The following is a 25,213-nucleotide window of genomic DNA, read 5'->3' on the forward strand; positions in this document are numbered from 1 at the left end:
TTCCCGGAGCATCTCCAGGACTGTCCTACCTAAACACTTTATGTAAACATGGGGCTTGTGACTCAAGCCTCCAGCCCCAATAGGTGGAGAGAAGTTTCCTCGCCTCGGCTGCACATGGTTTGCAGAAGTTTGGCTGGAGCAGAGCGGAGCCTGGGTGGGAGCGGCAGTGTAGTTAGTGCTGCAGGCGGCGGCGGCGGCGGCGGCAGAGCAGCAGGAGGCGGAGGCGGGCGGGGGGAGGGGAGGCGGCTGGGGGGGCGGAGGGGGCTCTTGCCGCCACTGCTCTCTCGCCGCCTCTCCCCCCCGGCGGGAGCCGCTCTCAGCCTCTTTGCACTAGTCGCTCCGCTCTCTCGGTCATGTGACCTTAACGTAACCGGACAGGAAAAGCCCCGCCGCCGCCGCCGCCGCCGCGCCGGAGACACCGACCGCGGCGGCAGCAGCAGCAGCAGCAGCAGCGAGAGGCAGAGGCGGCGGCGGCGGCGGGGAGAGCACGGCCAAGGCTGCCCAGCGGTGCCTCCTCCACACCCCCCGCCGCAGCAGCACCGGCGACAGGTAAGCGCGCAACGCCTCCACCTCCCGGGGCCGGTGCCCACGTGCCGCCCCCGACCCGGGCTCCGGGAAGGCGGAGGGGGGGCGGGGGCCACCGGAGCTCGCAAACGGTTCCGGCACCAACGGTGGCAACAAAGACGACGAATGACCCCCGTTCCGGGGCTCCGGGTGAAGGCAGGCGGAGGGCCCGGACCACACGGGGACCCAGTTCTGGGAAGCGAGGGCAGGGGCGCCCCGCGGGGGCGGTGGCGGCTGCGCCTGGCGCCGGGGCTCTGGCCGCCTGACAAAACCATCCCCCGGAGCCAGGCGGCGGCGAGTCGGCGGCGGCTCCATCCGGGGCTTTGCGGGAGGGGGAGGGGACGGAAGCCGAGAGGGCGGGCGGCGGATCGGAGGGAGGGAGGGAGGAAGGGGAGGGGGGCGATTCGCGTTCCGTTCCCCGTTGCCGGTCCCTCCCTTCTCGCCGCCACCGCGAAGCGCGTCCCGAGCGGCGGCGGCCGGTGAGCGTCCCGCGCTGGAGCCCTGAGAGGCGGGCCCGTCAGGTGCGTAATCCTTCCGACGCCTCGCCGCCGCCTCCTGCTGCTGCCGCTGCTGCTTCTTCGGCGGCAAGGCCGCGAGCTGCGGAAGTGGGTTTGGGGGAGGGGAGCAGAGAGGGAGGGGGAGGGGAGGGATCCGGTCCGACCGGAGCAGGCCCGGCCTCTCTGGCGCTTCTCCCAGCTGCAGCGGCTCCTACAGCTGCTGCCGCTACTGCTGCGGCTCCGCCTCCCCGCTCGCGGGCGGGGGCGCGCACGCGCGCTTCCGGCCTCCTCGGGTCTCGCGCTGTCTTCGGCTCTCGCGCGCGCTCTTCCCCTCGCCCTGTCTGACCACCCCCCCGCCCCCGGCGCCGGAGCTGTTGCGCCAGCCGGGGCGTTGCGCACGGCGTAGGCGTCGGCATTGTGTTAAACTCCGCGGGACTTGGGGCGAGCGCGCGCGCGCACGCGGGACTGAGGGAAGCGGAGAGCGTGCGGCGCGGCCGGAGTGCGTCGCCCCTCCCTTCCCCTCCCCTCCCCTCCTCCCAGCCCCTCGGGGATGGGGGCGGGGCCGAGGTGCGCGGCGGCGGGGCCCGTCGGGTCCCCGCCGGTCTGGCCGGCCCCGCCCCCGGCCGGGCCCCCGCCCCCCGGGACGGGGCGGGGCGGGGCGGGGCGAGGCAGGACTGGGCGGCCGTTGGGCCGCTCGCCTGCGGTCCGGGCAGATGTAGGCATCTCTGGGCGCCGCCCGGGTGGACCGCCGCGGCCCGGGCCGCGGGTGTGGGTACGCTGGGCCGGCAGCCTCCGGCTTCCGCTCCGTTGCGGATGTGAGCGTCGGCTGAGGCCGAGGTTAGCTCGGCGCTACGCTGTGGTTTCTGGCTGCTTTGCCTTGGGGCGTGGGCCGGCGTCGGTGCTGCGCCCCGAGCCCGCACGGCCCTCCCACCCCGGAGGGCTCGGAGAAGGGGAGGCTGGGGGCTCGGAGGCTGTTTCCCGGACCCGAGACGTTTTTCCGGTGTAACAGAAGCCCGAAACCAGTGATTTTTAAACAGGCTGCAAAGATACAGAGGTGCTTAGGAAGCAAGGACCTTTTCTGGTGGTGAAAGGGGGGCGGTAAGAAAGCAAGGGTAGCTGAGCAGGCAAAAAAGTGGGCAGGGTGAAATGCAGATTGTTAATGCTAGGCCATTTACTGCAAGAACTTGCAACTGCTCAACTAATGATGCCTTAGGGAATTAACCCCCTCCCCCCCAATCGCTGCAGTGTTATTTGCTCTCCATCAAATACAATGGGCTCACTTAGTGTATAAGTGTCAATTCTATTCATTTTAATAGGTTATTGTTTCAGTAAAATAAAGCATAAAAAAGGTCAGAATTACGGGCTCATACAGAATTTAGGGGTGCTCAGGGTTCCCTTAAATGGGTTGCCCTGTCCTTTTTAGGACGGATCTTCACGTAGACCCGGAGGGAACCCTGCATTAGCATTTTAGTTGGAGAGGCCTGAAGTTGAAAAGAAAATCAGAACTAAGACGTCATTAAATGCTCATTTCTGTGATTTATTAAAAACCAACATTAACTGTTAAAAAACTAGATTTCATTTTGCATTCTAAATAACCTTGGTGTATATCCAGGGTGTTTTCAAACTGTTAAAATGTAATTATTAAGAAAAAGTTCCATATTCCTTTAAGCTGGGCATTTCTCACTTAATAAATTGGTGGTTTATAGAAGTTTATTTTCTAGCCAAAGAATTGACCTCTTACTGATACCATGGTAAGATTCCCAAAGCACAATTTATACCAGGGGTAGTAAGTGCCACAAATAGTAGTGAAGGAATCCTTTGAAGGGTGGCAAATAAATCACCCTTGAAGCTTTGTTGTAGTGGATAGTCGAACCACTTGCCAGTTTTAAAGCTTCTTTCAAAGAGGGTGTAAGTAAATGGTGCTCTGCAAACTTCCACTGAAATACTCCAGCAGCACAGTAAACAGGGGGCACCTTTTAGGCACAGAATAAAAGCTGCCACGATGACATTCTCTTCTTTATCATAATGATTAATACGAACTTTACACTGTCCCCAAAGATGATCTCTTCTGTAATACAAAAATTATATAAAATATAAAATTGTATTCACCTTAATCCTCTAAGATAGATGCTCCTTGTGAACACTGCATGTCCAGTGTACGCGGATACGCGTTCCCAGCTTGAGAAGCCCTGACATGGGGGTAGAAAGTGAAGGAAGCCTTCAAGGCTCGTAAGTGGCATTGCCATAGGAATGGCTTTGGAGCTGGGAGGCTTTTCCACCCTCTCTTCTTAACTGTCTTGGTGCTTGATCTCTAGTCCCACTGACTTTTCCCTGAAGTTAAAGTTGAAACGTTGAGCAAGTGGTGTGGTTCCAGCCTGTCACAGTGAAAGAAGAGCTTGCTGGTCTGCTGGAGACTGCCATAAATTTCAGAATGCACATGGCGGAAATGGGAATTTATCACTTTTCCTACCTCTTGCGGTTGCAAAGCAGGACTCTAAAAACCCAAAAGGGAATTGAGAATTTTTATTTTCCTGAGGAAAAAAAAAAAATTGTAAACATTCTAAGCATCAGAGAGTGCCCAAGTATATGAATTACAATTTTGTTACCAAATTAAACTTAATTAAAATACTACTGTGAGTCAATAGTAAATAAGAGTGTTTTACAACGCTAATATGCCATTAAGAGATGGAATCAGTAGCCACAGAATACTTAAAGTTGGCGGTCCAAGACAGTTTAGGACCATTTTTTTCCTATGTTATAAGGCCAAGTTAGAGGCTGTATTTATGCTCAAACCCATAATTCCCAGCTCCCATGAATGAGGTACGCATCCTAAGACTTTCTCACTTCAAGAAAGCTCAGTGTGCAAAGATAGGAATTTATTTTTTTTTAAAGATTTTATTTATTTATTTATTTGACAGAGAGAGATCCCAAGTAGGCAGAGAGGAAGGCAGAGAGAGAGAGGAGGAAGCAGGCTCCCTGCTGAGCAGAGAGCCCGATGTGGGACTTGATCCCAAGACCCTGAGATCATGACCCGAGCTGAAGGCAGCGGCTTAACCCACTGAGCCACCCAGGCGCCCCAAAGATAGGAATTTATAAAGCATTTTTAGGTATCTAAGTACTTGTAAAATTGCCCTTTTTACTTTGCAAGAGGTTCAGTTCCTTTAAATTGTGCACCTGCCTAAGTTCTGCAGCAAGCAAAGAAGAACCTTCAGAGTCATCTGAGAAAGGTTTCAATGTGTGGTTGTGTTCCACATCGCGCCGGTCTTCTTAGATTCTCTGAGCCTCACAGTGCTTCTGAGCAGGGGTTGGGGTTGTCTGAGTGTGGTCTGCACACTCTTCTGAATCTCCAGGACCCCCTCAGGGCTCCATAAAGTCAAAACAATTAAAAAAAAAAAAGTCAAAACAATTTTATAATAATGGTAAGATGTTGTTGGACTTTTTAGCTGTTGACAAAATGTGTCAACGTTGGAAAGATCCACTGCATAACTCACTGAGCTGATATTTTCCAGTGACCCATGGGGGATGTTCACAAAAACCATGCATGGGTAAAAGATCCGTTCAAAGTGCAAGCTAGAGCAATGAATTTTACTGTAAGAGAGTAGGAAAATTTTCATTCGTTATGTATTTTTAGATCAAACTGCTAACCTTCAAGAAACTGTGACTTATCAGGTTTTGGTGTAGTATCAAAGAAAAATATCCACAATTTCCTGGAAAAGCTATTAATATATTTCTTTTGCCAACTACATCTGTGGGTGAGGTTGGATTTTCTTGAGTACTCAACCAAAACAGTTATCACAACAAACTAAATGGAGAAGTAGAGTAAATGCAGAATCCCATTGTCTTCTGTTAAAGAGATTTGTAAAAATAGCAAATTAGATTAGGTTTTTAAATTTTGCTATGTGATCATATGTAGGTTTCCTTAAAGTTGATTATAGCATAATGCCTTTAGAATTCTCACTTTATTTTTTTTTTTTTTAAAGATTTATTTACTTATCCATTCGACAGAGAGAAATCACAAGCAGACGGAGAGGCAGGCAGAGAGAGAGAGAGAGAGAGAGGGAAGCAGGCTCCCCGCCGAGCAGAGAGCCCGATGCGGGACTCGATCCCAGGACCCTGAGACCATGACCCGAGCCGAAGGCAGTGAATTCTCACTTTAATATCAACTCCATTAGCCATAAACCTCTGACTTGGTTCTCCTTGATGCAAACTGTCCCGGAACTGCCTCCTTCTGACCTTCACTTAGAAATTAAAAACTAATTGCAAAGTTAACGTCAGCAACCTGTAATTGAAAAGACAATCTCTTACAAATCCAGTGGCTTTCAAAGTCAAAATACGTGCTATTGATTAGTATATGTCCCACCTTTTTCTAATCACAATGGAAGAGGATTGACTAATGTTAGGAACAATGCATCAAATTGTCACCACAACTGATTAAGACATTTCCTAGCTTTGAGATACAGTTTAAAAACATTAAAATTCAAATGGCCAGCCTCATTCAGGTTTACTTTATAGGCCCTAAATATTAATTATTAATAATACTAATTGAAAAAGCAGTTTTTTCATCCTGGTAAGTGGTCTGAGCTACTTGAAAGAATCAATCTTACTTGTGGGTAGTGCTTTTTCTGTTACTGATGTGTCCTGTGCATTACAGTATTCATTTATGCTTCACTTAAATAAAATTAAGGACTTTAGAGGACCCTTTTAGTGCCCTCAAAATGGGTAGTCTAAGTGGTATTTAGTATCTTAGGAGAGCTATTATCTTTAAAAAGTCATCAATTCCCAAAAGCTGTTTTCGGTCTCTTCTTATACTGACAATGGTAGGAGGAAATTGGGTTGTCAAAATATACTATGATGATATTGTCCCATTCAGCTGCACCTCCAAAGGATAAGTAACTTGCACAGAAGTATCAGCGCCACCTGGGCTGCCAGCTGGAGGCAAAAGCCCTTGACCTCTAGGCAGTACCGCTTTATCAGTGTGGAAAACAGTGGTGAAGCATTAAATTACACAAGTGGTCATTTATATTTAGCTCTGAAAAGTGCTTTTGACGTGTTTTCAACTTGTATCTCGCAGTCTCTGAATTTGCTTAAGTTAAAAAGAAAAAAAAAACAACTTTGTACACATATACATGTATAAAGAAAGCATTCAATGAAAACCCACTTTTAAGAATTGCTTCCCTCAGGGCACCTGGCTGGCTCATTCCAGAGAGCATGTGACTCTTGTTTCTCAGGGTTATGAGTTCCAGCCCCATGTTGGGTGTAGAGATTACTTAAAAATAAAATCTTTAAAAAAGGAGAATTGGGGCGCCTGGGTGGCTCAGTGGGTTAAGCCGCTGCCTTCGGCTCGGGTCATGATCTCAGGGTCCTGGGTTCGAGTCCCGCATCGGGCTCTCTGCTCAGCAGGGAGCCTGCTTCCTCTCTCTCTGCCTGCTTCTCTGCCTACTTGGGATCTCTCTCTGTCAAATAAATAAATAAAATCTTTAAAAAAAAAAAAAAAAAAAAAGGAGAATTGCCTCCTCCCCTCCCCCAATCTCTATTTTTCCCTCCGTGCCTTTCTGCTCACATTCTGATTTAAGAAAGACAAATGATTTTTTTGAATTTAGTTAGTTAGTTTTTTTTTTTTTTAAGTTATTTGTACAGTTTTAAATGATCGGGGGCTTTATGTAGGTCTTCATTTTCTTGTCACGATTTCATGGCAGCCTTCTGTGACTGGGAGTACTAGGAACTCCGAGGACTGACCTCCGGAGCCAAGTAGTGCAGAGGAAAGCGTGTGAAATTTACACCCGTTAGACCAGAATTCACTTGACTCCTGTTTGCAGTTGTGACCTCTGTGAACTGTCATGTAGTGATTCAAGGTTGGAGTCAGATGCACCCAGCTTCTCCAAAGACTCAGACATAAATCCTGGCGGGGACTCAGGACTCCAGACCAGTACAGTCACCGTGCACACTGCACACCTCCACTTGGTTGACTCAGAAGTTTCCACGGTCCCACCTCCTCCCAACATAACCTCATGGTCTTCCTCACAAAGCTGGTCTTTGCCTGTGTTCTCTCTTCTGGCCGGAGTCCCCATGATCTTTCTGGTTACACAAGCGAGAAATCTAGTAGGAGTTCTCTTGAAGACATCGGTTTCCCCCGCCTTCCTCCATCCAATTCACCGCCAGCTCTGTTGAGTTCTGATCTTCCAGCTACGTTTCGAATCCCATCCACATCGCCACCACCTACTTTTGTCACCTCTTCTAGACCACAGAAACGTCTCCCCTCTCACCACTTCCGGCAGGTCTCACCTGCCTCTTCACTCCTCAGTCCGATTTGGTTTAACTCTGCAGGGCAGCCATCGGATCGCTCACCCTGCGAAAGCCCCTCGGTGGCTCCCATTGCTTTTCAGATACGGACCAAAACCCTTAAGAAGACCTGAGTCTCCAACTTCGCCTCACCTCCTCCGCTGCCGGCTCTTTGACCTTCAGTCAGAGGGACCTTGTCCCAGTTCCTCAGCTGCATCTTACTCCCTCCTGTCTCAGGGCCTTTGCAGATGCCTCCCCTCCGCCTGGAACACTCCCATCTTTGCCCACTTGACTCTTCTTACTCTCCAGATACCTGCTTAACTGGCATTTCCTCACAAAAGCCTTCCCTGATCTCCAGCCCCAAAATTAGACCCCAGTTTCATGATAAATTTTAATTTTGTAAATTTGTGTACTTCTTTGATTCTACCCTCGAACTCTGTACTCTCCATGCCACTGTGAACACTATACCTGGCAGCTCTGAAAGCGCTCGACAGATGTGTGACTGCTCCCCAGATCTGCAGCTTCAGAGCTGGACTACATGTGGGCAAGTCACTTAACTTCCTAAGTCCAGTAGATTTCTGCTGGAAAAAGGGTGGTTGGTCCTTGGCACATAATAAGGGGTCATTTATTATTAAAGCTGTGGTTATTCATATCATAATTCATACTGAAGAGTGACAAAATGATCCACCGTGGTGTTATTGAGGATTAAATGATGAGTGTAGGGACGCCTGGGTGGCTCAGTTGGTTAAGCAGCTGCCTTGGGCTCAGGTCATGATCCCAGCGTCCTGGGATCGAGTCCCACATCGGGCTCCTTGCTCCACAGGGAGCCTGCTTCTCCCTCTGACTCTGCCTTCCACTCTGTCTGCCTGTGCTCGCTCTCGCTCGCTCTCTCTCTGACAAATAAATAAATAAAATCTTTAAAAAAAATAAAAATAAAAAATAAATGATGAGTGTAAAGAGTTACCGTAAAATAGAAAGCACTGTTCAGAACTTAATTGTTAGCATGAAGAAACACAAAATGACATTTAAAAATCAAAAATAGCTCCCTTTAAATTGCTGTGAACTTTTTAGGTTAATCTAAGATAAATAGAAATCCAGCTCTTATCCCACATCACCCAGCTAGTCGGGGACCAAGAACTCAACATTCTTCTCTCTGAATCTAGAGTTTCTTAATTTTTTTTTAACAAATACTGAACACCAGACAATACGCTAGTATGTGAAATAAAGTAATAAGTGATATATCAGACCCAGTGATGTGTTTTCGGGAAGCATCAGGCAGACACCGTGTAGACTAGAATGTTCACCGATGTTCCAGAGGCAGGGAGGGCCTCCTAATCTTGAGGGTCAGGGAAATTCTGCAGGGGACAAGTAGGGTTGGGGACTGAGGGGACAGGGGAGGCAGTAAGTAGTGGGTCCCTCTGGAAGTGGCATGTTTGAAGGTCTAGCGTAGAGTTTCTGAGGCCCCGTTCAAACAGGCCCCCAGTCCAGACCGTGGGAGTAGAGATCCGGTGCTGGGCTCAGCCTGGAGAGAACGGGCCCTGAGCAGTAAGTGTTGCAGGTGGCTGGGAGCCGAAGAATGGCCTGGGCTTCAGGACCTTCTGGTTATAAAGAAAGATGCCCTTCTTCAGCTTAGCTCAGCTCATCTGGCATTTCCAAAGTGAGTGAAATAACATCATTTTGTCCCCATTACCATCCATAGACTCAAGATGAAATTGGGCTTTTAGTGATGCTTGCATTTCAGAACAAGTTTTACTTGATCATTTCATGAAGGTCATCAAATGATAATCTTATATCAAGGAAACAATTAGGCACAACTTAATGTCATAAAGTAAAATTTTATGTTGTACTTTTTTTTGCATTAGAACATTTTTCTTCCATATACTGAATAGACTGCCAACAGCCCTTCCTCTAGAAAGGTGTTCAGACCTTATGTTCTTCCTGCCCATGTACACTTAGAAGTCCCCCATCCCTACTGGGTGTGTGAATTTTTTTTTTTTAAGATTTTATTTATTTATTTGACAGAGAGACATCACAAGTAGGCAGAGAGGCAGGCAGAGAGAGAGGAGGAAGCAGGCTCCCCGCTGAGCAGAGAGCCCGATGCGGGGCTCGATCCCAGGACCCTGAGATCATGACCCGAGCCGAAGGCAGCAGCTTAACCCACTGAGCCACCCAGGCGCCCCTGGGTGTGTGAATATTTTATGTCTTTTCTTGAAAAGTAGAGAATGATACCCTTTTGGACCCCTAGTTTCAAGGTTGGTTGGCTGGTTTTTAGTAGGCCTATAAAATCCAAAAGTCTGGAGACCATTAGTTTCCATTAGCACGAGACCATGTTGTGCAGTTAGGCAGGGGTTGGCCATGGAGGACTGGTAAGCTGTGCTGAAAACTTTGGGTTTCACACTAAAGGAAGTAGGGAATCACAGGAGGATTTTAAGCAGGATAGTAACATCAGATTTGCCCTTTGGAAAGAGCCTTCTGGCTATTCCGTGTGGATGGATTCAAGAGCTAGAGCCGGAAGCTGGAGAGATGTGTAGGGAGACAGAGCTCGGCGGTGGGATAAGAAGCTGAAGTTGGTGGGCCGTGAGTGACCGACTGTAGAATGAGGGAAGTGGGGCCAAGAAAGGGGGAACTGAGACTCCTGGCTTGCACAAGAGATGGATGGCGGTGCCGTGCACTCTGCAGGGGGTACGGAAAGAAGGGGTTTGAGGCTTTTAGTGTCCTTTGGAGGAAATGGGGGTGAGGGGAAAGGGGATTTGAATTGCTTTTCCTGTTCTGAATTGAGGAGTCATTTGGAATGGCCCAGTGGGAGTGGACTGGATCCCCATAGAGAGTCCACAGAAGGAGAATTAGGCTGTGGTCAAGGCAAAGAAGCATCAGCAAAAGAGGAATCCTTGGTGGAGATTAAAATAGAACAGCCAGAGGTGAGAGAAAACCAGAGCACAGCAGCCTCGGAGCCCGAGACAGTATTTATGGAGCAGGAGGAAGGGTATAAGTGCCGCAGAGAGGTCGAGTAGGCTCAGTCTGGGGGGCTGGGGAGCAGAGGTCCTCGATGACCTTGGCTGAGCTGTCTCGGTGCACAGGGCAGGAGCGGTGCGTGTGTGAGCCGTGGACGGGAGGTGGGAAGCAAGGAGCGGACTTCCATTTCCACAAGCGGAGGTGGCCTCAAGCAGAGCCCCCCATGAAGATGCTGCAGCCTCAGCCTGCGCAGCACAGGCTGAGTGGAAACAGCTCTGAAGGGGCCGTGATGACAAAAGGAGGTTTAGGACAAGGGAGTGCCGTCGACTGGCAGGGGCAGGCGGCACTGCCCGAGCTGCCCTTCTCATGGAACCCAGGCTGGGGACCCCTCCACCCCATTTTCCCAGACTCACTCACATGTGCCAGACTTGAGGGGGGGGGGTCTGAGTTGGTTCTGATTTTTCTTCCTCAGAAAGCTTTTCTGGGTGTCCAAAGTGAGATTTTAAAAAAAAATTATCTATGCAAAGTTTTGTCTTCCCTGTATACATTTTGAACAGAAGATTCGTGCTTTCCATGATTCCTCCTCTCGTTTGGCTTTTTCCACATCCTTGAGACTCCTCTACATGGGTTCTTGCCTCTCTGTGTGAAAGACCTGTTCAGTATGTTTCCTATTCTGGGTCAAATGGGAAATCTCTAAATTGAGATTCTAATTTTTTTTTTTTTTTAAGATTTTATTTATTTATTTGACAGAGAGAGATCGCAAATAGGCAGAGAGGCGGCGGCGGGGGGGGGGGGGTGACAGGCTTCCTGCTGAGCAGAGAGCCCATGTGGGGCTCGATTCCAAGACCCTGAGAAGATGATCTGATCCGAAGGCAGAGGCTTAACCCACTGAGCCACCCAGGCGCCCCTCGAGATTCTAAAATAACTGATAGACCCCCTTTAAAAAAGAAACATTTCACGGTTTGGTTTTTTGTTTTTTGTTTTTTGTTTTTTTTTTTTCATTATTTTTCCATTTTTTCCATTCTTACGGGCTGAAAAAAATACTCACCTTGGGCTGTTTGTGGAATGAGAAGGAGCTCTACCTCTTGCCGTATCAAGATTTTCACTGTAAGAACAAAAACTTCAAAATCCTATAAAATATAGATAAGTTTGATGACATTACAACGTAAAACTGTATGTCACAAATCTCTAAAACAAAATCAAAAGAAAGTACAAGAAATGTTGGCGACTTACATGTTTAAAGGGCTCATTTTTATTATATACCAGGGGTTTTACAGATCAATAAGAAAAAGACAACCTGATAGAAAACTGAGCAGAGCTCATGAAGAGATACAAGAGGAAATGTAAATGATCGATAAACATAAAAATATACTTCCTCTCATCACCAAATCCACAGAAGGTAAGAAAATGAGAACGGATTTGGCAATGATTCTTTAAGAAGGGGTACTACCACCCCCCACCCCCCCATCCCCGTGCTGGCAGAGTGTGGAGAAACTGGGGGGGTGGGCGGAGGATGGCTGGACAGCTCCCTACTGTGCGTCTGTGATAGTCGAATGTCTTATCACAAGTATGTATGCTCAAAAGCAGCAATAAAAATAATGTTTCGATTGATTTTTAAACACACTCCTGCATAGCGCATACCAACAAACCAGACAACCCTGCTTAAATCTCTCTTCTAAGGCCTACCGAGTCTATCCTGGGGGCTGGGTTGGGGGGGCAGACCAGCTGACCTCTCAGCCTGTTTCCTCCTTTATAAAATCTGCATAGCAATATCACAGATAAGTTCATGCGCAATTAAATAAAGAAACGAATGGTCAGTGGTAAACACTCCATCAGTAAGAGCCACTCTTGTCATTATCATCAGGGAATGAACAGTCATGTGTTCTCATACTCAAAGCTGCTGTCAGGGAAGGGAGAGCCAGAGCCGCCTAGGCATAAGGGGAACGGGCTCAGAGACAAAGCGCAGGAAAAGCAGCAGCTCAACGCACGGTGCTCTCAGGGGGTGATACGCTTCTTTGTAGAAAAACGCTGGTTAATAAGATGGAAAAAGGAAGTATGCTGCACTTTCCAGCCAACAGGCTTCTACTGGTCTATCATGGGGGCGGTCAGGTTAGAGTGATGTTTCTGTGTAATCCCCGTTACCCTGCACGCAGGCACCGACTCGTGTTTTCATCCTGAACCTTGCACCTTGTTTCTGTCTCCCCTTCCTCCTCTGAGAGCTCTTACTTCTCCGATCTGCACCGAAAATCCTGGGGGAACGAGTGTCCTGATCCATCCTAAGGATGTGGACATATCAATGAGCCTGCGGTCCGGGTCTCTGTACCCAGACTGCTGCGAGCTTGGGGGACCCGCCTGCCTTTCCTACTTGGAGACAGCTCTTGATAGAAAACGTGACACTGGACATCCTTGATCCTTGCTCCGTGACCTGATTGGTCTCTCAAAGTATTATTCCATTTCCTTCTTTTCTTTTAGGTCACACTTGTTAATTCTGAATCTGCCAGATCATGCCTAGCACAGGAAGGAGAGTGGGGAGTTCAGTACCAGCTGAGTAAGAACTGCCACGGGTCTGGTTTGTTTTGTTCTGTTTTGTTTCTAAAGCTTACTGATAATGCATCCTTCACAGTAGCTTTCCCAGTTCTGCACTTAAGTGTCATCGTTATTACCCCTTTCTTCTTAAATCTGGCTAATTAGTTAATGTGTGGTGGGGCTGTCTTTTTTTCCTTTTACTTTTTATTTTGAGATAACTACAGACACACATGTAATTGCAAGAAGTGAGAGACATCGCATAAGCCCTTTGCCGAGTTTCCTCTGATGGAACCTTCTCCCTAAACTATAGTCCACATCACAACCAGGGTGCTGACGCTGATACAGTTGAGCTGCAGAACATTCCTGTCCGAAGGATCCCTCGTGTTGCCCTTCTGTAGCCGAACCCATTTCCCTCCTGCTCCCCTCGCCTCCCGTCACTAATCTGTTCCTCTGATTTTCGAGAATGTTACAGCCATAGAATCATAGAGCGTGTGACCTTTAGGGATTGGCTTTTTTCACTCCGTAGAAGCACCCGCCTTGCTCTGTACACGTAGCAGTAGTTCATGTGTCCTTAACTGGCTGCGTGGTTTCCTGGGGCGTGGGCATACCACGTGCTTCACTGTTCACCCACCGAAGGACATCTGGGCTGTTTCTAGTTTTGGGCTATTAGGAGTAAAGCTGCTGTGGATGTCCACGCATAGGTTTCAGTACGAACGTAGGTTTCTGTTCTCTCAGATGTGTCCACGAGCTCTGTTGCTGAGTGGGACGGCACTTGCATACTGAGTTTTTAAGAAACCACTTTTCCAGAGTGGCTGCGCACTTCACCTTCTCCCCGCCGAGTTCGAGCGGTCCAGCTTGGTCCTTGCGAGCATCTGGTGTTGCCGTTATTTTCTACTTAGGCCATTTTGATGGATATATAATGAAACCTCACCGTGGTCTTAATTTGCTTTTCCCCAGTCACCAATGAGGCTGAAGCTCTTTTCAAGTCTTTGTTCACCATCTGCATAGCCTCTGTGGTGAAATTTATCTTCTAGTCCATTGCCTGTTGTCTAGTTATATTTTTTTCCCCTTTTTGGGCCTTCGTCCACATCAGTTGTGCATATTTATGTGGCTCTACTGCTGGGTTCTCAGTCTGTTTCCTAGTCTGTATGTTTATCCCTTCAACAGGACCTTGCTGTCTCATGAATGCTATACCTGTTCGACGCATTTTGAAATTAGACTGATTCGTCCCACTTTAATATTCTTTTTAGAAACTATTTTAGTGGGGCACCTGAGTGGCTCAGTGGGTGAAGCCTCTGCCTTCGGCTCAGGTCATGATCTCAGGGTTCTGGGATGGAGCCCCACATCGGGCTCTCTGCTCAGCGGGGGGCCTGCTTCCTCCTCTCTCTCTCTGTCTGCCTCTCTGCCTCCTTGTGATCTCTCTCTCTCTGTCAAATAAATAAAATCTTTAAAAAACTTATTTTAGCTCTTCTAGTTCCTTTGGCTTTCCATGATACATTTCAGAATATTCTCATCTATGTCTACAAAAACAAAAACAAAAAGCCCTTGCAAGAATTTTGATAAGAATTTTGCCAAACCTATATGCTGACTTGGGAAAAACTTGTTTGTGCTATGTTGGATTTTCCTAACCATAAATACAGTGTATCTTTCCATTTCTTTAAATATTCTTTGATTTTTTTTTCTTCAGTGTTTCAGATTCTTCAGCATACACGCCCTATACATGTTTGGTTAGATCGACAACCTATGTATTTCAACATTTTAAGTGATTGTAATGGTGTTATATTTCTAATTTCAGTGTCCGCAGGCTCAAACTTAGTATACAGAATTATAGTTAACTTTCACATGTTTATCTTGTAGCCTCCCCGTGGTATGGCCAGACTCGCTTGTTAGTTCCAGGAGGGGTTTTTTTTTTTTTTTTTTTTTTTGTAGATTCCTTGGGATTTTCTAGGTAACAACCATGTCATCTGGCAAGAGGGACAGCTTTGGTTCTCTCTTTCCTCTCTGTATGGCTTTTATTTCCTTTCTTGCTTTATTGCACAAACTCAAACTTCCAGTACTACGTTCGGTAATGAGAGTGGGCATCCTTGCCTTGTTCGCAATCTTAGAAGGCATTCGCTCTTGGTAACACTGAGTCTACTGTTAAGTTTAACGCTGATCTGTGTGTAGCGGGCTGTTAGAAATGCTCTTGGCGGGAAAGGAGCAGCCTATGGATGTGCCGAGCTACCTCCTTTAGAGGCAGCTCTGCTCCTCTGCAGCTGATTCAGACCCAGTGCTTTGCTAGGGTGAAGTGGTCATGAAGACCGTAGAATTTGGAGTCAGAACAATGGGATTTAAATGTTGGTTCCCCTGGCTTCTAGCTTGATGGCCTGGGCAAACTTATTTACACCTCTCAAAGCCCAATCCCTCATCCACAAAAAAGGGAAGAGGTCGCCATCCCACTCCCCCTCCACGAGCACAGGTGTCCAGGGCAATAACGGGCGGGTTGTTTTATCCCCGCCAGGGGCAGCCCTGTCCCCAGGGCAGGAGCTGGAAAATGCCCCAGTTTGGTGAGATCTTCACCCTACTCTGCTGTGTCCTCCCCGCCCCCCTGCACCCCGCCCAGCACCTTAATTTACTGATCTCTATGGAAGATTTGACAAGTTCTAGTAGACAGGTCATTTAGAATTTGCATTTGGAGTCGTAAACTAAAAGACTAACTGATCTGGGGACATTTGCTGTCTGGAGCGCAGACAGCCGAGTTCATTTCCCGGCTCGGCTCCCCCCACGCACGTCTGTGTAAACTTGGGCAGACCACGTAATCTCCCACCTTGCTGTAAATGCCATCATCTGTGAAAGGGGAGTGAAGACAGCTGACTCCCAGGGCGGCCATGGAGGTGAAATGAGCGAGCTGGTGTCACGTTGTTAGCATGACTTTTTAGCTGTGGTCATTACTGTTGGTGACTATAACGGACACATACTTACTTGTGAATCACCTTTCTTAAAAAAAAAAATTGTTTGCTTTGCAGATTTAAAAAAAAATGGATTTGGCCAACCATGGACTTATTCTTCTGCAACAGTTAAACGCTCAGCGAGAGTTTGGTTTCCTGTGTGACTGCACGGTTGCCATCGGCGATGTGTACTTCAAGGCACACAAATCAGTTCTTGCTTCATTCTCCAATTACTTTAAGATGTTGTTTGTCCATCAGACCAGGTAACTAACGTGGTTGATAATAATCTAATGACTGTAGACGCTGAACTTCATGGCCCTCTTCCCCTCTGCACCTGCTCTTAGCCCATCCAGACCATGGGGCTCACCTCCTCTCCCTGGAATCCTAGGCCCCTGGGCCCCTTGGTTACTCACACTTCCATGGACCTTGGAGCCCCCCGGCAGCCCCTCCACGCCCAGTACCCTGGGTAGCTGAGCCCGACCCCCAGGATGGGCAGTGGCAGCCTGATTCCCTCGCTCCCACTCCTCCAGCCCTGGGCCCCGGCTGCCCCCACTCCTTTCCCTATTTTTATCCTTATCTGCCAGTCTAATGAGAAGCTTCAGGGCATGAATTCCCCAGTTCCCTTCTTTTCTCTCTTAACACATCTCAGTCTCAGCATCTTTGTTTGATCTTTCCTTCCCATCTCTCCCATCTTGGAGAAAAGGACCCTCTAAGGAAAAGTGGGCTTCCTCCAACTCTCAGGCTACAGATCCGCCCTCTTACTCTCTGTTCTATCCTTTTCTCTGTGCACTGCCCCCGTATCCGAGCCGCTGCAGGATCAACATCCCGGGTACCTTGGCTGTGCTGTGGGGCACCTTCTCCTTTATCTCACGGTGAAGGTGTTCAGAGGGTGAGTCACAGCCTTGCTGGTGCTCCCCACTACCCCCTTAACCTCTCCTCTCTGGGGACACTGTGGTCTGTGCTCCATCTCCACCGAAATCATTTCTCTAAGGTCACCTCTTCATCATCAAAACCGCGGCTCTTCTCAGCCTCTGGCTTCCTTGTCCTTGGCCGCACTGCATCAGCCGCACTTTGATAATGCAGAACGTTCCCTGTTTTCCTGCCCTCTGGGCAGGAGCCTTCTGAGAGTCCTGCTGAGTTTTAGTCTGGAGCTCTCCATGCTTCTTTCCCTGTGCGCTCTCCTGAGGAGCTTGTTTCTTCTGGATTTGGCCTCCAGTGGAAGCCACAAGTTTACAACTCTGGCCTTGACCTTTCTCTGCGTCCAGAACTCTGCTTCCCAAGGCTGCGAGGCTGCTGCTCAAGGGGTCGAATGGAGTATCAGCGTGTCTGAAGCTGAGTTAGACCTTCCCAGGTCCTTCCCTATTTATCTCCAAGTAAACCGCACTTAAAATCGCTCTAGAACCCCATTTTCTTGGTCCCGCCCCCAGTCACATTTCCCTCTCAGTCCCTTTTGCATTAGCCCTTTCCTTCCCCTTCCTAATCACTCCTGTCAGACGAATATTCCTGAAGAGCGAGCGAGCACCTTTGATCAGAAACCTAGTCCAGGGACGCCTGGGTGGCTCAGTGGGTTAAGCCACTGTCTTCAGCTCGGGTCATGATCCCAGGGTCCTGGGATCGAGCCCCAAATCAGGCTCTCTGCTCAGCAGGGAGCCTGCTTCCTCCTCTCTCTCTCTGCCTGCCTCTCTGCCTGCTTGTCATCTCTCTCTGTCAAATAAATAAATAAAATCTAAAAAAAAAAAAAAAAAAGAAACCTAGTCCAGAGTGTCCTGCTTGGATCAGAAACCTCGAGGTCGTCCGTTACACATCAAAACAGCACACGGATTCCTCCTGCTTCTCTTTCAAGGCCCGAAGGCTGCAGCCTGCTTGGGCACCCTGCTTGGCCATCATGCCCAGTCCCCGAGCCCGGCTGCCCCTCACCTCTTCTGCGACCCCTCCCCACAGTGATCCATAGCCGGCTCTTCCTCTCTCACATTTCACAGCACTTTCTGCCCCTTTACAAGATCAGCACATTTTCCTTGTATTGTTCTCGGTGGACTTCTCTCTCCCCCCAGCCCCTTCATTTGTAAGTTTCCTGAGGGCAGAGACCAGGTTTGACCAAGCTTTGTGGATGCCCCGTGTATAGTTTGGGTATTCGTCCATAATGGCCACCAGATAAGTGTCTGGAGGAGTAGAATGGGTGAAGAAGAGGGATTTATGATGGGGAGCAGAGGTTGCTTTGTCCTGCAACACTAAGGACGTTCCCTTTTACCTCATCGTCGGAGACTTGCGTAGAAGTTTCAACACAATGAGTTAACTTGTCTTGAGGGGGAAAGATTTTCATTTTGAGGAGTAAAAAAAAAAAACAGTTTAATGAGTTTTAAGATCTATTTATTTATTTGACAGAGATCACAAGTAGGCAGAGAGAGGACGGGCGGAAGCAGGCTCCCTGCTGAGCAGAGAGCCCAATGATGTGGGGCTCAATCCCAGGATCCTGCGATCTTGACCTGAGCCAAAGGCAGAGGCTTAACCCACTGAGCCACCCAGGCGCCCCAGTTTAATGAATTTTAAATAGATGGAAGAAACTTAAGTGGAGAGCAGTTTAAATGCCTTTGTAAAAAAGGAAATGTGGTATCTGTGTAGACCGGAGTCCCCAGTGTTCTTTTCTCTTTGAGACCAAGCAAACAGAGAACAAAGGCCCGAGGCAGCCTTTCAAACCAGGGCCTTCTTTGTCAGGTGCTGTGAGCTGCCCCCTGATTACCCAGAAGGTGGACTGAGAATACAGGTTTTTCACACTTGGTTTAAGAGTGTTCTGTTGTCTGTAGTGCCACTAGATGTCTCTGTCTGGTGTGCAGCCCTGGAAGTGACTGGGTTGTGAATCTCACAGGACTGCAAACACCGAGTTCCCCAGACTGCAGAGAGGCAGGTCTGACTAAGCACAACCTCCTGAGCGAGGTAGAACATTATGTAAAATGAATTATTTCTAAGGTTCTTTAAGACCCTTTTTTCCTTTGAGATTCCAGTGAAGGAAAGATTAAAAATGCAAATTCCTGTGGAAGTTTGCACAAAGGGCTTGTGGCTGTGCTAAAACCTTATTTTTCCTGTAAAAGTGTCTCAAGCAGACACCTACAGACCAAACCATGTAGGTGTAATTATCTTGCGGGGAGCTGTGTCCTTCCAGAAGGACTTGGAAATGACCAAAGTCTGGCCCGTAGCGAGCAGAGGGGTCTAGCTGGGAGGGGAGCAGTTAAGGATGGAAATTGCTAGAATGTGACCTAAGGAACTTTTTTAAATAACTTTTTTTTTTCAAGTGTTTCTATGTGTATATGTGTGCATGTGTTCTTCTGCTTTAAGGAAAAAAAAAAATAAAGTCGAGAAATCAAGATCATTGGTCTCTGGGAACCTCCCAGGGCCCTAGGCACTGGCATTGAATCCCAGAGGCCTCCCTCTCCGGGGTGGTTTCTCTCCAGCCCCGGGGGTCCCTTCGGATTCCTTCTCCCTCCAGCCTGGCAGGGTCTCCCAGCCCCGTTTATTCTTTGCCTTCAGAGATTGCACACAGTTCCTTAAAACCTGAGCTCTGCTCAGTAACCACCCATCACTGACAGTAGACAGAGGACAACCTATGTAGTAACAATAAGGGAAAACCATAAAACTGACAACAAAACTTGTATAGAAAGGGACCCCACTTGGTACTTACCGATCACAGATGCTAAAAAACATATTCCTCCTTGGGACTTAGACCCCTCTCTTCTCTTTCTGGGAGGCAGAGGGGGGCTTGCTTTCTCTTTTGCCTGGAGGAACATACCCTTCCAGCAGAACAAAGGTGCCCTGTGAACTCCTGGGAGTACTTTGCATCTCCGAAGGCCTGTGGTTTCCCAGTTCTCTGTTTTGGAGGTGGCTGTTTACCTGATTAAAGTATTCTTCCCCACACATGATCCCTGAAGCTTTGTTTTGAATATTGAACTTCCCTAGAGCCCCTGAAATGTATTCTAGTGTACACACAGTATTGTCGGCACTCACCCTGTGCTCGAAAGGAGGACCACCTATAAAAAGACTCCAAAGGAAACTGAGTGATCTATCTTTTTAAAAAAAGAGTCACAGAAACTCTCTTCGTTCTGCCATCAAAGTGCTGCTAGTTTCTATGCATAATCTTTATTCTTTGACTTCCATACTTTGTAGGCAGACACTTTTCACATGATTACTTGTATGCAGTCATCTTGAAATATACACGTATTGATAGCAAGACAGGAATTCCTCAAATCTGGTCTGTCACAAATTGCTATTAAATCACTCCTTTTAAAAATAGAATAAAATGTTAAATTTGGAAGAGCAGGTATACTGTGACTTTTTTTAGCATGTTGAAAAACATATATTGATAAGATAAACAGCTAAAGGAGACAAAAAGAGTTACAAGAGTAAGAAGTGGTATAATCAAAAATGATTATACATTGTAAGAACCTGATTAAATAACTCCTCCATTTTTAAAAATGATTATACATTCTAAAGGCATTCAAAGAAGCTGTCCTTGAAATTGAAAATGCATTGTCTCTAGAATATATTCACTCAGGGGACATACAGCACACACCTCATACTTTATAGATACAGTCATTGCTTTTAATGCATTAGAATTGCTGTCATTAGTGATGGTTTAGGAAGAGTTTTTTGGGACTTCTTGATTAAAGCTGCTTGATCAGAATGATGTTTCTTGAATGAGGCAAACACTAGCTGCTTTAGGGACCTCAGATAAATCACTTAACTTTTTGGGTTCTCAGTTTCCAGATCTGTCAGATAGGAAGAGTCCCCTCTGCCTGAACCACTACACAGGATTGTTTTCATGCTCTAAACAATTTTGGTGTCATGGGTTTGGATTGAGACCGAGATTTAAATCCCTCTTCGAACTCTGATATTGAGCAAGGCATGAATCTCTTTGAGCCTCAATCCCTTAGCTGGAAAATGAGAATGAATGGAGTTTAATGAGATAATGCCTGTAAAGGCCGGGGCTACTTCTGGTGGTGGTGGTATTTACATTTGGTAAGTAAGGGAGTTGTCCTGGAACCGCTTTTTACTGCAGTCTAGCAATACTGGGAAGGTGATCTGACCCCATTAGAGCTAGAATGCTCCCACATACCTTCCTGGGGCGGGGGGTGCAGATCAGAGAGTTTAGAGCACCAACAGAATTAGGTTTTATTTTTCTCTCACTTTTGTCGTGTGGCTCCTAGCGCTTGTTCATACTAGCCCAGCTCCCCCGTGTCATTTTACAAATGAAGAAACTTTCTCACCAGGTAGATTGTTTGATTTGCCTTAAAAGATCTCCTGCTGAGCTCTGGATGGCATTGGATCAATAGAAAATCATAGACTTTTAGCCAAAGCTCTGCCAGGTCAGCGGCTCTTAACCATTTCCAGGTCACAGGCCACTTTCAGATGGAGAAGCAATAGATCCTCTGCACAAAACACAAAAGTTTTTTTATATAGAACTCTCAGAGTTCTGTCTAAAAATACAATGTGATAGAAGTTCATGTAGACTCTGAGGAGAAAAAAAAAACTGCTTCAAGAATCTAGGAGTTAAGATACCATATTTGCTTAACGTGAACTTTTTCCTTCTCATCCTTGCAAATACATTTATTGTCTCTGTCTGTTCTTAACACCATGAAATTACATGGGTTCCAGTTATCTCCCCTGAGTATTCCTGTTCATGAAACACTAACCCTAAGAAAGGGGAAATGCTCTGGTTTCATTTGCCTTTAAAAGTTGCCCCCTTTTTTCTCCAGAGATCATGTTCTCCCTGGAGACCTGGGCTGACACTTACAGACTTGTCCCTGTCTCTTGCAGTGAGTGTGTCCGTTTGAAACCGACCGACATCCAGCCGGATATCTTCAGCTATCTCTTACATCTGATGTACACCGGCAAGATGGCACCCCAGCTCATCGATCCCGTTCGACTGGAACAGGGGATCAAGTTTCTGCACGCCTACCCGCTGATCCAGGAAGCCAGCCTGGCCAGCCAGGGCGCCTTTTCTCACCCCGACCAAGTTTTCCCGCTCGCTTCTTCCCTGTACGGCATTCAGATCGCAGACCACCAGTTGCGACAAGCCACCAAGATCGCCTCTGCCCCCGAGAAGCTGGGGCGGGAAGCGCGGCCGCAGCCGTCCCGGGTGAGCCAGGAGCAGGCGCCGGAGGCCGCCCAGCTGTCCCAGCTGCCTTCCAACCTGGCCCCGGTGACTCGGACGCACCTGACTCCCTCGGACCCGCTGCAGACCTCGCTGTCCCCGGAACTCGTTTCCACGCCCGTGCCTCCCCCGCCCCCCGGGGAGGAGACCAACCTGGAGGCCTCGTCCTCGGACGAACAGCCGGCGGCCCTCACCATCGCCCACGTGAAGCCGAGCATCATGAAGAGGAACGGGAGCTTCCCCAAGTACTACGCCTGCCACCTGTGCGGCCGGCGCTTCACGCTGCGCAGCAGCCTGCGGGAGCACCTCCAGATCCACACGGGCGTGCCGTTCACGTCCGGCCAGCCCGGCGACAGCCGGGGGCCCCTGTCTCTCTGCAGCAACGCCCCGGACCTGGGGAAGGACGCCATGGAGGTGCCCGAGGCCGGGATGATCAGCGACAGCGAGCTGCAGCACATCTCCGACTCGCCCATCATCGACGGGCAGCCGCACTCGGAGACGCCGCCGCCCTCGGACATCGCGGACATCGACAACCTGGAGCAGGCGGACCAGGAGCGCGAGGTGAAGCGGCGCAAGTACGAGTGCACCATCTGCGGCCGCAAGTTCATCCAGAAGAGCCACTGGAGGGAGCACATGTACATACACACCGGCAAGCCCTTCAAGTGCAGCACCTGCGACAAGAGCTTCTGCAGGGCCAACCAGGCGGCGCGGCACGTGTGCCTCAACCAGAGCATGGACACCTACACCATGGTGGACAAGCAGACTCTGGAGCTCTGCACGTTCGAGGAGGGCAGTCAGATGGACAACATGCTGGTGCAGACCAACAAACCCTACAAGTGCAACTTGTGCGACAAAACCTTCTCGACTCCCAATGAGGTGGTGAAACACTCGTGCCAGAACCAGAACTCGGACGTTTTCGCCCTGGACGAGGGGCGGTCCATTCTCCTGGGCAGCGCGGACTCGGAAGTCACGGAACCCGACCACCCAGTGTTAGCCTCCATCAAAAAGGAGCAGGAAACAGTGTTGTTAGACTGAATGTGACTTACCTTTTTTTTTTTTTTTTTTTTTTAACTGTCATTTTTACAGAGACGGTCTCCTCTCCCGCCCCCCTTGCCCCCACCCCCCACCCCACCTCCCCATTCAGAACTGTAGTTCTCCGTGGCATGATTCCAACAGGTCCCCGGTCCTTCCGTCCTCCCCACCGCCACCCTGTCCCCAGCCCTTCCTCCGCAGAGGCTTTGTGCATTATAAACCTGGAACATATTTACTTCGAGTCAGGGGATATTGGAGAGATAATGGGCAGTAGTACTTATAAACTCAAAATAGATTTTGAGACGTTTTAGATTATTTAAAAGCAGACTTGCAACTAATGAAGGGTATACAACAAAACAAAACAACTAGAATGCAATTTGGTAAACTCAAATTATGACTTTCCCTGGGTAATAAGTCTTCCTTCTCGGAAAACGGCAGAAAATACAGCATGCTTCTTAGAGATTCCGCTGGGCTCTGTACTATGCAAAAATCTAGAAGGTGTGGGGAAACTTTAAACCCAAGTAAATGTTCTTAGTATTTATCCTCCAGGTGTCTTATTTCAGAATGCGTCCTTCGAGATTATGTCCAGTCAAGAAAAATCATTCGTTAGGAAATCTACTTGAACAAAACACAAAAGAGAAAAAGTAATAATGTGATGGCAATCTTAATTTTTGGATAAAACATGACAAAGCTGTGAGTTTGTGTGTTTGTAAGAGAAAATGTGTGGATATTTGTGATAAACAGGTGTATTAACGCACATGCCTTATCCAATTGCTGGCTTCTTTCAAAGTTGAACGAGAAAAAAATTCTCTGTTTTAGTTTCTGATAAATCTGTTGGTTGTTTTAAAAATCAGACTTGCGAGTACTGTTATTCTGTAGATTGTCTTTCTGAATAGAAAACGACATGCCATTCCAGCAGCTGCCGGTGGTAAATTTGTTTTGGCACCGACCAGCTGCTTTAAATCAGTGTATGTATGCAGGAAAGTGCATCTCAGAGGCAAGGCTGTGGGCAAAGCATGTAGTAACTTTAATGACTTTAAACGTTAATGCTAATACTTTACTGGCAACATTCATTGAAGCATCAAAAAATGGCAAAGAAAAATCAGGACAAAAAAACCTAATTGCTGTTTGGGGGGAAAAAACTCGATTTTGTTGTTTCATCTCCACATTTTTTTTCTCTGTCCTTTAAATACCTGAAATTTCCTCCACTGGCCTGAAAGCAGTAAAATGTGTCCATTAATCTTTCCTTGGGCCAATAACAGAATGGGTCTGACAGGACAGAACAGGAGCCAGAAATAAGGACCGAAGGGAAAAGGGAAGAACAGTTCATAGCTGTGCTGTACGTATATGTTTAAAACTGAATATCCCGTCATCCTGTTTCATGTATAGTTGAGTTCTCAGATTTGTAAGTTTTTATACATACTTTCATTGAATAAACATTTAATTAAATGGGTATTTTATTCTATCTGTGTATTACTTTGTCTACCTAAAGAGATGCAGGGAGGGGGGCGTGGCCCAAGGAGGCATCTCCTTGTGGCACCTCCTTTCTGTCTGCAGAACTTCGGGCAGGCCCCATCACTTGAGTGGCATTTTCTACATCTATAAAATGAAGACAGTGGGGACGCCTGGGTGGCTCAGTGGGTTAAAGCTTCTGCCTTCGGCTCAGGTCATGATCCCAGGGTCCTGGGATCGAGCCCCGCATCGGGCTCTCTGCTCAGCAGGAAGCCTGCTTCCCTTCCTCTCTCTCTCTCTGCCTGCCTCCCTGCCTACTTGTGATCTCTGTCAAATAAATAAATAAAATCTTACCAAAAACAAAAAAAAATGAAGACAGTGATAACTGCTGGATCATCAGATTGTGGGAAACAAATGAGTAAACAGTATGAAGGTGCCATGGTCAGTCCAAGCTTGGCCAGGAAGGGGTCTGGAGGTCATCCTACCCAACTTTGTTTTACAGGGAAGACTCCAAGAGGTGTTTACCTTAAAAAATGACACAAAGTCACGCTATATAAACTTAGATTCTCAAATACTGAGAGCTTTCCGTTGATTTCATCTTTTTTAAAAATCATATTCAACATCTCCCAATTTAAATGAGAGTCTTGTGCCAAATTAAGTTCTCTGAGGGGTCTGGAGGTCATCTTACCCAACTTTGTTTTATAGGGAAGACTCCAAGAGGTGTTTACCTAAAAAAATGACACAAAGTCACGCTATATAAATTTAGATTCTCAAATACTGAGAGCTTTCCGTTGATTTCATCTTTTTTAAAAATCATATTCAAGGGCGCCTGGGTGGCTCAG

The 25,213-nt window shown here is 47.9% G+C and overlaps 1 protein-coding gene across 4 annotated transcripts; it reads left to right on the forward strand.

Moving 5' to 3' along the window:
• Positions 1-424: 424 nt before the first annotated feature.
• ZBTB2 (zinc finger and BTB domain containing 2) lies at positions 425-24,374 on the forward strand. Of its 4 annotated transcripts, XM_059176774.1 has the most exons (4): positions 425-549; positions 12,765-12,856; positions 15,824-16,008; positions 21,551-24,374. In XM_059176774.1, the coding sequence occupies exons 3-4, from the start codon at positions 15,836-15,838 to the stop codon at positions 22,920-22,922; spliced, it is 1,545 nt and encodes a 514-aa protein (XP_059032757.1). In that variant the 5' UTR covers positions 425-549; positions 12,765-12,856; positions 15,824-15,835; the 3' UTR covers positions 22,923-24,374. The 4 variants fall into 4 exon arrangements, with proteins under 4 accessions (XP_059032757.1, XP_059032755.1, XP_059032758.1 ...); XM_059176772.1 differs by lacking the exon at positions 12,765-12,856; XM_059176773.1 differs by lacking the exons at positions 425-549; positions 12,765-12,856 and adding an exon at positions 967-1,085.
• Positions 24,375-25,213: the final 839 nt, after the last annotated feature.

The sequence above is a fragment of the Mustela lutreola genome, chromosome 6 (assembly GCF_030435805.1).
Source record: "Mustela lutreola isolate mMusLut2 chromosome 6, mMusLut2.pri, whole genome shotgun sequence".
In the NCBI taxonomy this organism is placed as follows: Eukaryota; Metazoa; Chordata; class Mammalia; order Carnivora; family Mustelidae; genus Mustela; species Mustela lutreola.